This window comes from Sapajus apella, unplaced genomic scaffold (assembly GCF_009761245.1).
Source record: "Sapajus apella isolate SASKATOON/1434 unplaced genomic scaffold, GSC_monkey_1.0 scaffold269, whole genome shotgun sequence".
NCBI classification, from domain to species: Eukaryota; Metazoa; Chordata; class Mammalia; order Primates; family Cebidae; genus Sapajus; species Sapajus apella.
Genome location: NW_022437209.1, coordinates 1 through 16,136, shown reverse-complemented (window position 1 = coordinate 16,136; position 16,136 = coordinate 1). Strand labels below are relative to the sequence as shown.

Genomic DNA, 16,136 nt, shown 5'->3' with positions numbered 1-16,136 from the left:
GGGTCTTACCACCTTCTTAATTGACTCCCAGAAATGCAGGCAACTCAGCATTTGCCATTTCCTCATTCGGGAATCTGTGGTCCTTTTACAAAATTATATCCAGTTTGGCTGGGCACAGTGGCTCACACCTGTAATCCAAGCACTTTGGGAGAGTGAGGCAGGTGGATCATCAGGCAGGAGTTTGAGACCAGCCTGACCAACATGGTAAAACCCTGTCTCTACTAAAAATACAAAAAGTAGCCAGGCATGGTGGCACGCGCCTGTAATCCCAGCTATTCAGGAGGCTGAGGCAGAAGAATCACTTGAACCTGGGAGGTGGAGGTTGCAATGAGCTGACATCATGCCATTGCACTGTAGCCTGGGTGACAGAGTGAATTCCATCCTAAAAAAATATATATCTATCCAGTTCAAGCAAATGCTTGCGGTGACTAGGCAATTTTTTTTTTTTTGAGACGGAGTTTCGCTCTTGTTGCCCAGGTTGGAGTGCAGTGCACTGACAAGATCTCAGCTCACTGCAATGCCCCTCTCTGGGCCTCAGTTTCTCCATCTGTAAAATGAGAGAGTTGGATGAGTTGTCTGGTAAGGGCCCTTCCAGTGCCAGCATTCTGACTTATCCAGCAGGGGTGGAGCTCAGGCTCTGAAGGGCAGCAAGTTCATCCTTTCTCCAGAATCACTTGCAGTCCCTTTCTAATGCTTTGACACAGCACAATCAGGGTATATTTTAAGATTTTGTGTAACTAAGTATCTCTGTAGCCTATCATCACATCAAGGCAATAAAGACAATGGTTTTGTTACCTCAAAAGGGAAATCCATAGACAGCACATCACACAGGCTTTCAGGAGTACAAGGGAAATTCTTTAGCCCCACAAATTTAAACTGAAATAGAAATTAGAACAAGGAATTAGTATATGTTATAATTGATATTGGCCCAAGCAATTGAAAATCTGTCAGATCCGGCATGGTGGCTCATGCCTGTAATCCCAGGACTTTGGGAGGCAGAGGCAGACAGATCACCTGAGGTCACAGATGCCCGTTCACTTTACAAGCAGCCATGACAGCTAAACCAGGGACCTGGGTCTCAGCCTGGCCAACATGGTGAAACCCCAGCTCTACTAAAAATACAAAAATTATCCAGGAGTGGAGTCCCAGCTACTTAGGAGGCTGAGGCAGGAAAATCGCTTGAACCCAGGAGGTGGAGGCTGCAGTGAGCTGAGATAGTGCCACAGCACTCCAGCTTGGGGACAGAGTGAGACCCTGTCTTAAAAACCAAACCAAATCAAACCAAACCAAACCAAAACAAAAAAACAAAGAAGAAAAAAAACAAAACAAAAAAAGAAGAAAAGTTTTCAGTCTCATCCTTCTCTACCAATTCCCTCCTCCACTTTCTTAACTACTAGATCAGTGGTTCCGAACCTTTTTTTTTTTTTTTTTTTAGAAGGGGTTTCACCATGTTGGTCAGGCTGGTCTTGAACTCCCGACCCCAGGTGATCCACCCGCCTTGGCCTCCAAAGTGTTTGGATTACAGGCGTGAGCCACCACGCCCAGCCCCAACCTTCCTTTTTTTTTTTTTTAAAAAAAAAAAGGTTGGGGATGGGCGAACCCTGTCACCCATGCTGGAGAGCAGTGGCACAATCACGGCTCACTGCATCCTCAAATTCCTGGGCCCAAGGGATCCTCCCACCTCAGTTTCCCATAATGCTAAGATTATAGGCACGAGCCACTACACTCAGCCCCAACCTTTCTTTATCCACATGAATCATCTAGGGAGCATTCATTCACTCATTCATTTATTGAGATGAAGTCTTGCTCTGTTACCCAGGCTGGAGTGCTGTGGCACAATCTTGGCTAACTGCAACCTCCACCTCCTAGGTTCAAGCAATTTTTCTGCCTCAGCCTCCTGAGTAGCTGGGACTACAGGCATATGCCACCACTCCTGGCTAATTTTTGTATTTTTAGACAGACGGGGTTTCACCATATTGGCCAGGCTGGTCTCGAACTCCTGACCTCACGATCTGCCCGCCTTGACCTCCCAAAGTGCTAGGATTACAGGCGTGAGCCACCATGCCTGGCCTATCTATTTATTTATTTATTTATTTATTTTTTTGAGATGGAGTTTCACTCATGTTACCCAGGCTGGAGTGCAATGGCGCGACCTCGGCTCACCGCAACCTCCGCCTCCTGGGTTCAGGCAATTCTCCTGCCTCAGCCTCCTGAGTAGCTGGGATTACAGGCACGCGCCACCATGCCCAGCTAATTTTTTGTATTTTTAGTAGAGATGGGGTTTCACCGTGTTGACCAGGATGGTCTTGATCTCTTGACCTTGTGATCCACCCGCTTCAGCCTCCCAAAGTGCTGGGATTACAGGCTTCAGCCACCGCGCCCGGCCCTATTTATTTTTTTTAAACGGAGTCTCTCACTGTTGCCAGGGCTGGAATGCGATGGCGCTATCTTAGCTCACTGCAACCTCTGCCTCCTGGGTCCATGCAATTCTCCTGCCTCAGCCTCAAGAGTAGCTGGGACTACAGGCACATGCCACCACACCCAGCTAATGTTTTGTATTTTTAGTAGAGACAGGGTTTCACTATGTTAGCCAGACTGGTCTCAAACTCCTGACCTCGTGATCCACCTGCCTCAGCCTCCCAAAGCGCTGGGATTACAGCCGTGAACCACTGTGCCTGGCCTTTCATCTGAGGAGATTTTTTTTTTTCCTCCCATCCGGCCCTGCTCATCTGAGGAGCTTTAAAAAATTACTGACGCTGGCCAAGTACGGTGACTAATGCCTGTAATCCAAGCACTTTGGGAGGCCATCGTGGGCAGACCACGAAGTCAGGAGTTTGAGACCAGCCTGGCTAACATGGTGAAACCCTGTCTCTACTAAAAATACAAAAATTAACTGGGCATGGTGTTGCGTGCCTGTAATTCCAGCTATTCGGGAAGCTGAGGCAGGAGAATCTCTTGAACCCAGGAGGGGGAGGTTGCAGTGAGCCAAGATAGTGCCACTGTATCCAGTCTACAGGGCGAGACTCCATCTCAAAAAAAAACAAACAAAAACAAATGCATATTCTCAGGTCCCACCCTAGACCCAATGAATCAGAAACCCTACAGGTTAGTCTATGTTTTACCAGGCCTCCAGGTGCTGCTGATGCATACTAAAGTTTGAGAACCAATGAACTCGAATTCTTTCTGTTTTTTTTTTGAGACGGAATCTTGCTCTGTTGCCCAAGCTGGAGTATAGTCGTGTGATCTTGGCTCACTGCAACCTCTGCTTCCCAGGTTCAAGCAATTCTCCTGCCTCAGCCTCCTGAGTAGCTGGGATTACAGGAGCACGCTACCATGCCCGGCTAATTTTTGTATTTTTAGTAGAGACGGGGTTTTGCCACGTTGGCCAGTGTGGTCTTGAACTCTTGACCTCAAGTGATCCGCCCGCCTTGGCTTCCCAAAGTGCTGGGATTACAGTTTGAGCCACCATGCCTGGACTATTTTTTTATTTTTATTTTTTTGAGATGGAGTCTCACTCAGTTGCCCAGGCTGCAGTGCAGTGACATGATCTCAGTTCGTTGCAACTTCCACCTCCCAGGTTTATGTGATTCTTCTGCATCAGCCTCCCAAGAAACTGGTATTAGAGACATGCACCACCATGCCTGGCTGATTTTTTTTTTTTGGAGATGGAATCTTGCTCTGTCACCCAGGCTGGAGTGCAGTGGTGTGATCTCAGCTCCTTGCAATCTCCACCTTCCGAGTTCACGTGATTCTCCTGCCTCAGCCTCCTGAGTAGCTGGGACTACAGCCTCCTGAGCAGCTGTCGCACCTGGCCAATTTTTTTGTATTTTAATAGAGACAAGGTTTCACTGTGTTGCCCAGGTTGATCTCAAACTCCTGAGCTCAGGCAATCTGCCGGCCTCGGCCTCCCAAAGTGCTAGGATTACTGGTGTGAGCCACTGCATCCAGCCATCAGTGCTTTTTTTTTGAGATGGAGTCTTACTCAGTCACTCAGGCTGGAGTGCAGTGACGTGATCTCAGTTCACTGCAACTTACGCCTCCCAGGTTCATGAGATTCTCCTGTGTCAGCCTCCCAAGTAACCAATATTACAGGCATGCGCCACCATGCCCGGCTAATTTTTTTTATTTTTGTTTTTGGAGACAAAGTCTTGCTCTGTCACCCAGGCTGGAGTGCAGTGGTGCAATCTTGGCTCACTGCAACCTCTACCTCCCGGGTTCAAGCGATTCTCCTGCCTCAGCCTCCTGAATAGCTGGGACTACAGGCACATACTGCCACACCCAGCTAATTTTTTGTATTTTAGTAGAGCCAGGGTTTTACCACGTTGCCCAGGCTGGTCTTGAACTCCTGGGCTCAGGCAATCTGCCTGCCTCAGCCTCCCAAAGTGCTAGGATTATAGGTGTGAGCCACCACGCCCAGCAATTTTTTGTATTTTTAGTAGAGACAGGGTTTTACCATGTTGGCCAGGTTGGTCTCAAACTCCTGACCTCAAGTGATCCACCTACCTCAGCCTCCCAAAGTCCTGGGAACATACATGTGAGCTACTGTGCCCGGCCTAGAATTCTAAATAGCATTACTAATAAAAGTAGTTAGTAGCATTTATACTAACTTTTTTTTTTTTTTTTTTTTTTTGAGATGGAGTTTCACTCTTGTTACCCAGGCTGGAGTGCAATGGCGCGATCTCGGCTCACCGCAACCTCCGCCTCCTGGGTTCAGGCAATTCTCCTGCCTCAGCCTCCTGAGCAGCTGGGACTACAGGCACGCGCCACCATGCCCAGCTAATTTTTTGTATTTTTAGTAGAGACGGGGTTTCACCATGTTGACCAGGATGGTCTCGATCTCTTGACCTCGTGATCCACCTGCCTCGGCCTCCCAAAGTGCTGGGATTACAGGCTTGAGCCACCGCGCCCGGCCCCCCTTTTTTTTTTTTTTTGAGATAGAGTCTTGCTCAGCTGCTTAGGCTGAAGTGCAGTGGTGTGATCTCGGCTCACTAAAACCACTATCTACCAGGTTCAAGCAATTCTCTCATCTCAACCTCCTGAGTAGCTGGGATTACAGGCACCCACCATCATGCCTGGCTAATTTTTGTATTTTAGTAGAGATGGGGTTTCACCATGTTGGCCAGGCTGGTCTTGAACTCCTAACCTCAGGTGATTTGCTTGCCTTGGCTTCCCACAGTGCTGGGATTACAGGCATGAGCCACACCTGGCTATCAACCACTATTTATTGAGTGCCTACCCTGAGTGTTATGTTAGGAAGACTTGTATATTTATATCATTCAGTTCTTATAACACCTTGTAAATTAGATATTATCCTGTTTTACAGATGAAAAAACTAAGGCTAAGTGAGATTATTAACTTAACCTATAAGCTTTTCTTGAGTCTGTTTTTTAGTTACTATGATTTCAGTATGTTTTTGGGGAACAGGTAGTGTTTGGTTACATGAATAAGTTCTTTAATGGTGATTTCTGAGATGTGGTGCATCCATCACCCAAGCAGTGTACACTATACACAATTATCTCTCACCCTTCCCCTGAGTTCCCGCAGTCCATTGTACTATTCTTATGCCTTTCCATCCTCATAGCTTAGCTCCCAATTATGAGTGAGAACACAGGCTATTAAACTAATAATAATTAAAGCCAAAAATGGAATTCAGATCTGCATGACTGTTAAACTGATACTCTTCCCTTCATACCATGCTGTCTCGAAAAAGATCATTTCATTCATAATGATCATATTTAGATAACAGACCAATCCATACCACTCCACACCACTCCCCATAAAGAACTTTGTGATCCTAACACCAGGTCTTACAGGATTTTTTTTTTTTTTTTTTTTGGGATGAACTCTCCCAGGCTAGAGTGCAATGGCGAAATCTCGGCTTACTACAACATCCACCTCCCAGGTTCAAGTGATTCTCCTGCCTTAGCCTCCTGAGTAGCTGGATTACAGGTACCTGCCACCACCCGGATAATTTTTGTATTTTTAGTAGAGACGGGGTTTCACCATATTGGCCAGGCTGGTCTTGAACTCCTGACCTCAGGTAATCTGCCCGCCTTGGCCACCCGAAGTGCTAAGATTACAGGCATGGGCCATCTTGCCCGGCAGGCCTTACAGGATTGAGCTTGGTTTTCTCTTTCAGTCCTTCTTCTTCTGGTAACTTTGAATGCATCCAGTAGAATCGGAAATCAGTCTGCCACAGAGAAGGGAAATAGACAGATGAAATACTTTCCATTTTAAACTGTAATATAAACAAAAACACTCTTTTTTTGAGATGAAGTCTTGCTCTGTTGCCCAGACTGGAATGTAATTGTGTGATCTTGGCTCAATGCAACCTCCACCTCACGGGTTCAAGTGACTTTCCTGTCTTAGCCTCCCAAGTAGCTGGGATTACAGGTGCCTACCACCATGCCTGGCTAATTTTTGTATTTTTAGTAGAGACGAGTTTCACCATGTTGGTCAGGCAGATCTTGAACTCCTGACCTCAGGTGATCCACCCACCTCAGCTTCCCAAAGTGCTGGAATTACAGGCGTGAGCCGCCATGCCTGGACTCCCAAAGCCCTTCTATTCTCACTCCCATTTCCCTTAAAACCATAATGTCAGAAAGATATTTGTAAAATCTTTGAACATGTTTCTTAAAATCCAGTAGGTTTTTTTTTTTTCTGAGACAGGGTCTCTCGCTCTGTCACCCAGGCTAGAGTGCAGTGATGTGATCATGGCTCACTACAGCCTTGATTTCTTGGGTTCAAGGGATCTTCCCATCATAGCCTCCATAGTAGATGGGACTTACAGGTGCACACTGCTACACCTGGCTTATTTGTTTATTTTTTAGATGGAGTTTCACTCTGTCACTCAGGGTGGAGTGCAATGGCGTGGTCTCGGCTGGCCCAGTGACACTTCTGCCTCCTGGGTTCGAGCAATTCTCCCACCTCAGCCTTCCACGTAGTTGGGGCTATAGGCGCATGCCACCACAGCTGGCTAATTTTTTTAGTATTTTTAGTAGAGACGAGGTTTCACTGTTGGCCAGGCTGGTCTCAAACTCCTGACCTAGTGATCCGCCCACTTCGGCCTCCCAAAGTGCTGGGATTACAGGTATGAGCCACTGCAATTGGCCATTTATTTATTTTTTTTGGTAGAGGTTCGTCATGTTGCCCAGGGTGGTCTGGAACTCCTGGGCTCAGCCATCCTCCTGCCCCAGGATCCCAAAGTGCTGGGATTACAGGTGTGAGTCACCACACCCAGCATGCTTTTCTTTTTGAGACAGGGTCTCACTCTGTGGCCCAGGCTGGAGTGCACTGGTGTGACCACAGCTCACTGCAGCCTAGACCTCCTGGCTCAAGCGATCCTCCTACCTCAGCCTCTGAAGTAGCTGGGACTACAGGTATGTGCCATGGCACTGGGCCCAGTAGTAGTTTTTGGTTTTTTTGAGACTGAATCTCAATGTGTCACCAGGCTGAAGTGTAGTGGAGTGATCTCAGCTCACTGTAGCCTCTGCTTCTGGTTTCAAGCAATTCTTCTACCTCAGTCTCCTGAGTAGCTTGGATTACAGGCATGCACCACCACACCTGCCTAATTTTTATATTTTTAGTAGAGGTAGGGTTTCACCATGTTGGCCTGGCTGGTCTCAAACTCCTGGCCTCAAGTGATCCTCCCACTTTGGCCTCCCAAAGTGTTGGGATTACAGGCATGAGCCACCACACCTGGCCCTCTTTATTTTTATTTTTTTTAATTCAATATTCCCAGACACTGATAATACTTCTTGCTTTATTTTAATCATAAGTATTAGAAACTATACAATTGTAACTTTTCATAAACTATTTTTTTCCTCTGGAATTACTGACACATACACTTCTGTGCTTATTTAGGACCTCTTCACTCTTTTTTTTGAGATGGAGTATCGCTCTGTCACCAAGCTGGAGTGCAGTGGTGTGATCTTGGCTCACTGCAACCTCTACCTCCCAGGTTCAAGTGATTCTCCTGCCTCAGCCTCCCAAGTAGCTGGGACTACAGGCGCATGCCACCACACCTGGCTAATTTTTGTATTTTTAGTAGAAACAGGGTTTCACCATGTTGGCCAGGATGGTCTTGATCTCCCGACCTCGTGATCCACCCACCTTGGCCTCCCAAAGTGCTGAGATGACAGGCGTGAGCCACTGCGCCTGGCTGGGCCTCTTCATTCTTTTAAATTATTTTGCTTTCGGAAATTAAAAAAGATACATAAAGGCTTTTCTTTAAATTTTAAAAATATATTTGGTTTTAGTTATCAAATTCGTAGGTTGTGAATATATGTAATATAATATCTTTCAGCAGAATTAAAGGAAAGTATGTTCTACATTGAATTTATGTTCTGAGTTGTAGGCTTGGTTCTGAACTTGGGCAAGGTACTTAACCTGTGCTTCTTAGGATCTCAGCTTCCACATCTATATGGCAAGGACAGGCTGGGTACAGTGGCTCATGCCTGTAATCCCAGCACTTTGGTAGGCTGAGGTGGGAAGATCACTTGAGGTCAGGAGTTCGAGACAGCCTGGCTAACATGGTGAAACCCCATCTCTACTAAAAACAAAAAAATTAGCTAGGCGTGGCAGCACACACCTGTAATCCCAGCTACTCAGGAGGCTGAGGCAGGAGAATTGCTTGAACCCAGGAGGCAGAGGTTGCAGTGAGCCCAGATCACACCATTGCACTCCAGCCTGGGTGACAGAGGGACACTACATCTCAAATTTAAAAAAAAGTTTAATAATAGTACTTACCTTACCTTAAGGAGGTGTTGTAAGGGATTCAGTGTGATCATGCACAAAGTACTTAGCAATACAAATCATGATTGCTATTGTCTGAATGAGATGTATCTTAGAATTCTGTGTACCATACCTAGCAGGTTTTGGAAACCTAGTGGAGGGGAATGGCTATAGAAAAGAAGCAGCCTATGGAGACAGCCTGCATGAAGATCACAGAAGTCCTGTTCACACATCAGCCTTGGCCGCATAGCTTCAGGTTAGCAGGTCTGAGAATGTACATTTCTACAACTTTCTGATATGCCTGGTCTGGAGAGTACACACTGAGAACCACTATAATACACTAATTGACGGGGAGTAAAGGAAGTCCAAAACCCTCAAACCCACCATTATACAACTGGGACAATGATGGGGAGAACTGTTGTTAACAGGGATGGAGGCCTGTGGGGCTGACTCAGCCTCACCTGATGACTGCTGCTGTCACCTGTTAAGAATCACCAATAGTAGGGAGCCATTGTGGCTCAGGTCAGTTGTCCTGGCACTTCAGGAGGCAAGGCTACATGTTCGAGGCCAGCCTGGTCAACATAAAAACCTCTCATCCATTTAAACAAACAAACAAAAAAGAATCACCAATAGTAAAATGTTGGGGGTATGGTGAAACTAAAGGGGAAAATATTGGGGCCTCTCCTCACTTGGAATGTCTCCTCTTAGAGCTAACTTTGAGATTTGAGGTTCTGGGTCATACCAAGGAGGTCCTGCGATTTTCAGGGTCAGGATGTGGTTGGTGAAGGAGTGGAGGTTGCAAGAGTCTACCAAATGGTGACTTACATTCCACCTTCTCTCCCTGGGGCTGCCTGCACAAGGTGGCATCCCCACCCCCTTGCCCTATAATCTTCACTGCTAGAAATCCTCCCATCCTCTGGAGAGAGATAAGGGGGCGGGTGCAGCTGCTACCAAGTCCCAGCCTACACCCCTGCCGTTTCTCTCTTCCCTCCTCTCAAGAACTGCAGTTTCTCTTAGTTCCTCCTAGTTCTCTTTTAAAACTAAGCTAATTTAAACACACTCAAAGATGCAGGGAGCATTAGATAATGTTCCTGATATACCACATCCTGTACACACCAAGAAGTTGGTCACGTACCAAACCCACATGCTGAGCCACTTTCCCAGGAGGAGAGGAGAAGACAGGAAGAGCCATGAGGGGAGGATCCATCCCTACCTGGCAATCATAGAAAGGGTGTCCCCGCCAGCACATCACATCTAGAACGTAGTAGGTCTGGTTTACCTCACTGTAAATGCAATCTAGAATGGTATAGTCTGGGGACACAAAGCAGAAAGTCAGCACAGAGTTCTTCTTCCAACTAGGTTCCCACCACCACAACCTAGGGAGCCCCATCCTAGAGGCTCAGGTCCAACAATCCCCAGTGCTTGCAGCAGTCACTGGCACTAAGGACTAAGGATTCACTGGGGAGAGAATCCTGTCTGGCTGCCAGTTACAGCTTCATGGTGACTCGGGTAAGACAGCACAAGACGGATCAAGGCCAAGTGAGAAATCTGAAGTTTTAGATAAACTGGCATATTTACTCAACTCAGAGAGGTTTAAAAGCAAGTCATCTTCCATTTTAGTTTACAACTGCTTTTTGAGTTCCTATCATAGGCACTGTGTTATGTGGGGAATATTAACTATAAGTATTCCCTGCTTTTAAGGAAGTTACCATTTGGTTAAGGGTATAGAATGATCACAGAGGAAAGAGCGAAGAGCTGAATCACAAAGCTCATACTAAGAGCAACAGGAGCTCCAGAAAGAGAAGGCTGGAATAGCAGGAAATGCTTCAAGGGAGAGACACGATATAAATAGAGTCTTCTGGGACCAGGAGGATTTAAAAAACAGAGGGGGGAGGGGAGAAGGGAGGGCGTTTCAGACCCAAGTACTGATGTGGCATGAGCATTGGCCCAGAGGCAGAATGAATGGGGCACATGTGGGGAGGCAAGTCAGCCGAACAGAAGGTGGGTACAAGGATTAGGGTAAAGACATGGGATGGGTGGGACAAAGCCTGCATGTGAAAAGTTCTAAACACAAAGAGAGAAGTCAGAGCTAGGTCAGGCGCAGCGGCTCACGCCTGTAGTCCCAACACTTTGAGAGGCTGAGGCAGGCAGATGGCTTGAGCCCAGGAGTTCCAGACTAGCCTGGGCAACATGGCAAAATCCCATCTCCACCAAAAATACAAAATGTAGCCAGCCGTGATGGCATACTCCTGTAGTCCCAGTTAATCAGGAAGCTGAGGTGGGAGGATCACTCGAGCCTGAGAGGTAAAGGTTGCAGTGAGCTGTGATTGTGCCCCTCAACCCCAGAGCCTGGGTCACAGAATGAGACCGTGCCAAAAAAAAAAAAAAAAAAAAGAGAGAGAGAGAAGTCTGGACTCAGTGCAGAGGACATGAGGAACAATACCAAAGGAGCCTGAGAAGGTAGGGAAGCAAGCAAGCCCGGCTCCGACAATTTCTTGCTGAATTGTCGGTAAGTTATTTCTCCTGCAGGACCTTAGTCTACTTAGCTGGGCCCAGTGGGGAGGAAGAAGCTAAGGTTGCAACAATGAGAAAGGAGAAAAGGGAGTTTGGCAGGGAAGCCCAGCTTCCCCAGCATCAGCTGACTCTACCATTATTCTTGGCATTCTCTCAGGGACCTTTCCCCCCAAATCTGCATCTGTTGTCCTGTAATAGAAGTCCAAAGGCATGTTGATCTTAATTGAGGAATTTATGGCCCATCGGGCCTCATGGGGCTGCATTTATTCTGCAACTGAGAAGGCCTGTCCTTGAAGGGGAGGTCCTTTGTCCAGGGGCCAGGATGGTGTCTATATGTAGTTTCAAAGATAAGCTTTCAGGCCGGATGCGGTGGCTCAAGTCTGTAATCCCAGCAATTTGGGAGGCCAAGGCGGGTGGATCACTTTGAGGCCAGGAGTTCGAGACCAGCCTCGCCAACATGGTGAAAACCAGTCTCTACTAAAAATACAAAAATTGCTGGGCATAATAGCACATGCCTGTAATCCCAGTTACCCGGGATGCTGAGACAGGAGAATCGCTTGAACCTGGGAGGCAGAAGTTACGGTGAGCCAAGATTGCACTACTGTTCTCCAGCTTGGGCGACAAAGTGAGACTCCGTCTCAAAAAACAAACAAAAATAAACAAAGATAAGATATCAAAGTGGGTCTTTAAAGCAAATTACACTGTCTTTTACTGATTAATACGTAGATATTCTATATAGGTACCTTTTGCTGTTGAGTTTTGCCGATTGCCTCCTGGCAGAAGGGAGGGAAACCTGTTGACACAGTAGCCACTCTTGGTGTAGGCACTGGTAGAACCCTGTGTGGAGAGAAAGTTACCATTCTCATTAGACCACAGGGTTTCCTCACCCTCTTTTTTTTTTTTTTTTTTTTTTTGAGACGGAGTTTCACTCTTGTTACCCAGGCTGGAGTGCAATGGCACGATCTCGGCTCACCGCAACCTCCGCCTCCCGGGTTCAGGCAATTCTCCTGCCCCAGTCTCCTGAGTCGCTGGGATTACAGGCACGCGCCACCATGCTCAGCTAATTTTTTGTATTTTTAGTAGAGACGGGGTTTCACCATGTTGACCAGGATGGTCTCGATCTCTTGACCTTGTGATCCACCCGCCTCGGCCTCCCACAGTGCTGGGATTACAGGCTTGAGTCACCGCGCCCGGCCCTCCTCACCCTCTTGCTTCCTCATTCTGCAGGGATGTCACCAGACCAAAGATGGCTCTCAACAAACCTTCCTGCAGGGAAGTGTTTTTAAGCTCCACTCCGGGCACGGCTGCTGTGGCGGATAAGGTAAATGGAGCACAAAGAATCCCTCCTGCTAAAGACCAGGCCTACTGGCATAGGGGGCAGGCAGCTACTCACCCTGGAGGCTACGATAAGGGCTCTCTTTCCAACAGGGCACACGACCACAATCCATTCCTGCCCCAAATCTGAAGGGACATCAATTAACCACTCAGAAAGCATCAACTGGAAATGCAAAAAATAGTGTTAAAGACCAGCAGGGGTGTGCTACTCAAATGTCTGCAATGGCAAGGCATTCATATCCTGTGCATATATTAAAATGCGAGTGAAAGAGTAAGGGCAGAAAAGGCTGACAGTGGCACCTCCACCCCATGTGCTCTAGGGAGTTGGTTGTGTCTCTGCACAGCTGACAGGATGGGGGCCACTGACTGTGAACTCCGGCTTCACTCCTCCATCTCTGCCTGCACCCACAGCACACTTACTGCGTCATCTCCCCGGTCGGGGTGAATGCTCTTCCTTTCCTTACTTTGTCCACCTCTTCCTATCATCATTACTATTATGTTCCACGGCCACAACTCAGATGAATGAGATCCCTGTCCTTAAGATGCTCTTAGACTAGACCAGCACTTCCCAAACTGATGCCCCCAATACTGTACTAAAGGATGTTAGGAAATCTGCCTTAGAAAACAAAACACCACCAAATCAAACAAACAAAAACAGTAATGTGGTGAAATTAACTTGGGAAGACCAACTCTTCCACTCACGGTCTCTTCCATCTGTAAAGACTTTGTCCCATCAACTAATCCCTACCATTGAATCTTTCATTTCTCCTTCCCTTCAGACACTCACTCTCAATCTTAAAAAACAAGACAAGGCCAGGCACGGTGGCTCACGCCTGTAATCTCAGCACTTTAGGAGGCTGAGGCAGACAGATCATGAGGTCAAGAGATCAAGACCATCCTGGCCAACTTGGTGAAACCCTGTCTCTATTAAAAATACAAAAATTAGCTGGGTGTGATGGCATGTACCTATAGTTCCAGCTACTTGGGAGGGTGAGGCAGGAGAATTGCTTGAACCCTGGAGGTGGAGGTTGCAGTGAGACGAGATTGCGTCATTGCACTCCAGCCTGGTGACATAGCAAAACTCTGCCTTAAAAAAAATAAATAAATAAATAAAAATAGCCTGGCGCGGTGGCTCAAGCCTGTAATCCCAGCACTTTGGGAGGCCAAGGCGGGTGGATCACGAGGTCAAGAGATCGAGACCATCCTGGTCAACATGGTGAAACCCCGTCTCTACCAAAAATACAAAAATTAGCTGGGCATGGTGGTGCGTGCCTGTAATCCCAGCTACTCAGGAGGCTGAGGCAGGAGAATTGCCTGAACCCAGGAGGCGGAGGTTGCGGTGAGCCAAGATCGTGCCATTGCACCCCAGCGTGGGTTACAAGAGCGAAACTCCATCTCAAATAAATAAATAAATAAATAAATAAAATAAAAATAAAAAGACAAAAAAAAAAACCTTTTTGTCACTCGGCATTTCTGTTGGGCTACTCCACTTTCCCCTAGTTTAAAAAACTACTTAATATTTCTTGGTGCTGCCTTCCTGCTCACTCTGACAGCCTCAGTCCAGATTTGCTACCCCACAGCCCTTTGCTACCCCAAAGGCCCTCAGTGACCTCTTCCTTTTTATTTTTGAGATGGAGTCTCACTCTGTTGCCCAAGCTGGAGTGTAGTGGCATCATCTCGGCTCACTGCAACCTCCGCCACCCAGGTTCAAGCAATCCTCCATCTCAGTCTCCCTAGTAGCCGAGACTATAGGCACGTGCCACTACACCTAGCTCATTTTTTATCTCACCTATGTCTATAGCTTCACTTGTTACTTCTAAGACGATGCCTCCTAAGGCTCCTCCTTCATCTCCAGACTTCTTTCCTCCACACCTAACCATATTGTCGGATGTCTGCTTGGCATCTCTTTCTCTGATTGTCTCCTCTGCACCTAAAACTCACTATACCCAGAATGGAATTCACTACCTTCTGTTGCCTAAGTACTTCCCGCCCGTGAAACACCTACCCTTCCCTTCTGCATCTCGTAACCTTGATAATGGCATCACCACTCTGTTACTGAATCTTAGATTTTAAGCATAATCAAGACAAATTAGACTACAGCAAAATTTAAAAATTCTGTGCTGCCAACAATATCACAAAGAAGGCAAAAAGACAACCCACAGAATGAAAGAAAATATGTGCAAATCATGTAACTGATAAGGAACTTGTATCTAGAATATATTAAAAACTCTTACAATTTTATAAGAAACAGACAAATAACTCAATTAAAAAATGGGCAAAGGATTTGAATAGACATTTCTCCAAAGAAGATATACAAATGAACTGGGCCAGGTGGCTCATGCCTGTAATCCCAGCACTTTGAGAGGCCGAGGTGGGCAAATCACCTGAGGTTGGGAGTTCAAGACCAGCCTGACCAACATGGAGAAACCCCATCTCTACTAAAAATACAAAATTAGCTGGGCATGGTGGCGCATGCCTACAATCCCAGCTACTCGGGAGGCGGAGGCACGAGAATCACTTAAACCCAGGAGGTGGAGGTTGTAGAGCTGAGATCATGCCACCACACTCCAGCCTGGGAAACAAGACCCAAACAGTCTCAAAAAAAAAAAAAAAAAGAAAGCTATACAAATGACCAATAAGCACAAGAAAAGATGTTTAACATCATTAGTCACTAGGGAAACACAAATCAAACCCACAAGAAACCACTTCGGACCCACTAGCAGGGCTATACTTTAAAGGATGGACAACAGCAAGTGTTGGCAAAGCTGTGGAGACACTGGAACACTTACATGTTGCTGGTGGGAATGTAAAGTAGTGGAGTCACTTTGGAGAACAGTCTAGCACCCCCTCAAAACGTTCAACAGTTATCATATGACCCAGCAATTCCACTTCTAGGTATATACTTAAGAGAAATGGAAACATATGTTCACACAAAAACTTACTAGTACATGAATGTTAATAATGGCATTATTTGGCCGAGTGCGGTGGCTCACGCCCGTAATCCCAGCACTTTGGGAGGCCAAGGCAGGTGGATCAGCTCAGGTCAGGAGTTTGAGACCAGCCTGGCCAACATGGTGAAACCCCATCTCCACTAAAAATACAAAAATTAGCCAAGTGTGGTGGCATACCCCTGTAGTCCCAGCTACTAGGGAGGCTGAGAGGGGAAGATCACTTGAACTCGGAGATGGAGGCTGCAGTGAGCCAAGAACATGCCATCTCAAATTAATTTAAAAATAAAATTAAAATGGAATTATTCATAACAGCCAAAAAGTGGAAGCAACTCAAATTGCCAAAAACTGAAGAATGAATAAACACAAAATGTAGTCTATCCATACAGTGGAATATTATTTAGCAATAAAAATGAGTGAAGTACTGACACATGATACACCATGGATGAGCCTTGAAAACCTCACGCTAAGAAGCAAGTCACAAAGGTCCACATAGCATATGATTCCCTTTCCATGAAATGTGCAGAACAGGCACAGAAAGTAGCTTAGTGATTAGGGGCTGCAGGGAAGATGGAGAGTGACACTAAGTATATGAGGTTCTTTTGG

At 46.5% G+C, this 16,136-nt stretch overlaps 1 protein-coding gene across 1 annotated transcript in view; it reads right to left on the bottom strand.

The window, feature by feature from the left end:
* Positions 1–13,443, bottom strand: part of SNUPN (snurportin 1) — a 15,212-nt gene extending 1,769 nt beyond the window's left edge. Inside the window, exons 1-5 of the mRNA XM_032271970.1 lie at positions 12,641–13,443; positions 11,991–12,084; positions 9,947–10,044; positions 6,113–6,190; positions 796–876 (exon numbers count right to left, since the gene is read on the bottom strand). Coding sequence (XP_032127861.1) covers positions 796–876; positions 6,113–6,190; positions 9,947–10,044; positions 11,991–12,084; positions 12,641–12,742 — 453 coding nt within the window. The 5' untranslated portion in view covers positions 12,743–13,443. The remainder of the gene's footprint in view (positions 1–795; positions 877–6,112; positions 6,191–9,946; positions 10,045–11,990; positions 12,085–12,640) is intronic.
* Positions 13,444–16,136: the final 2,693 nt, after the last annotated feature.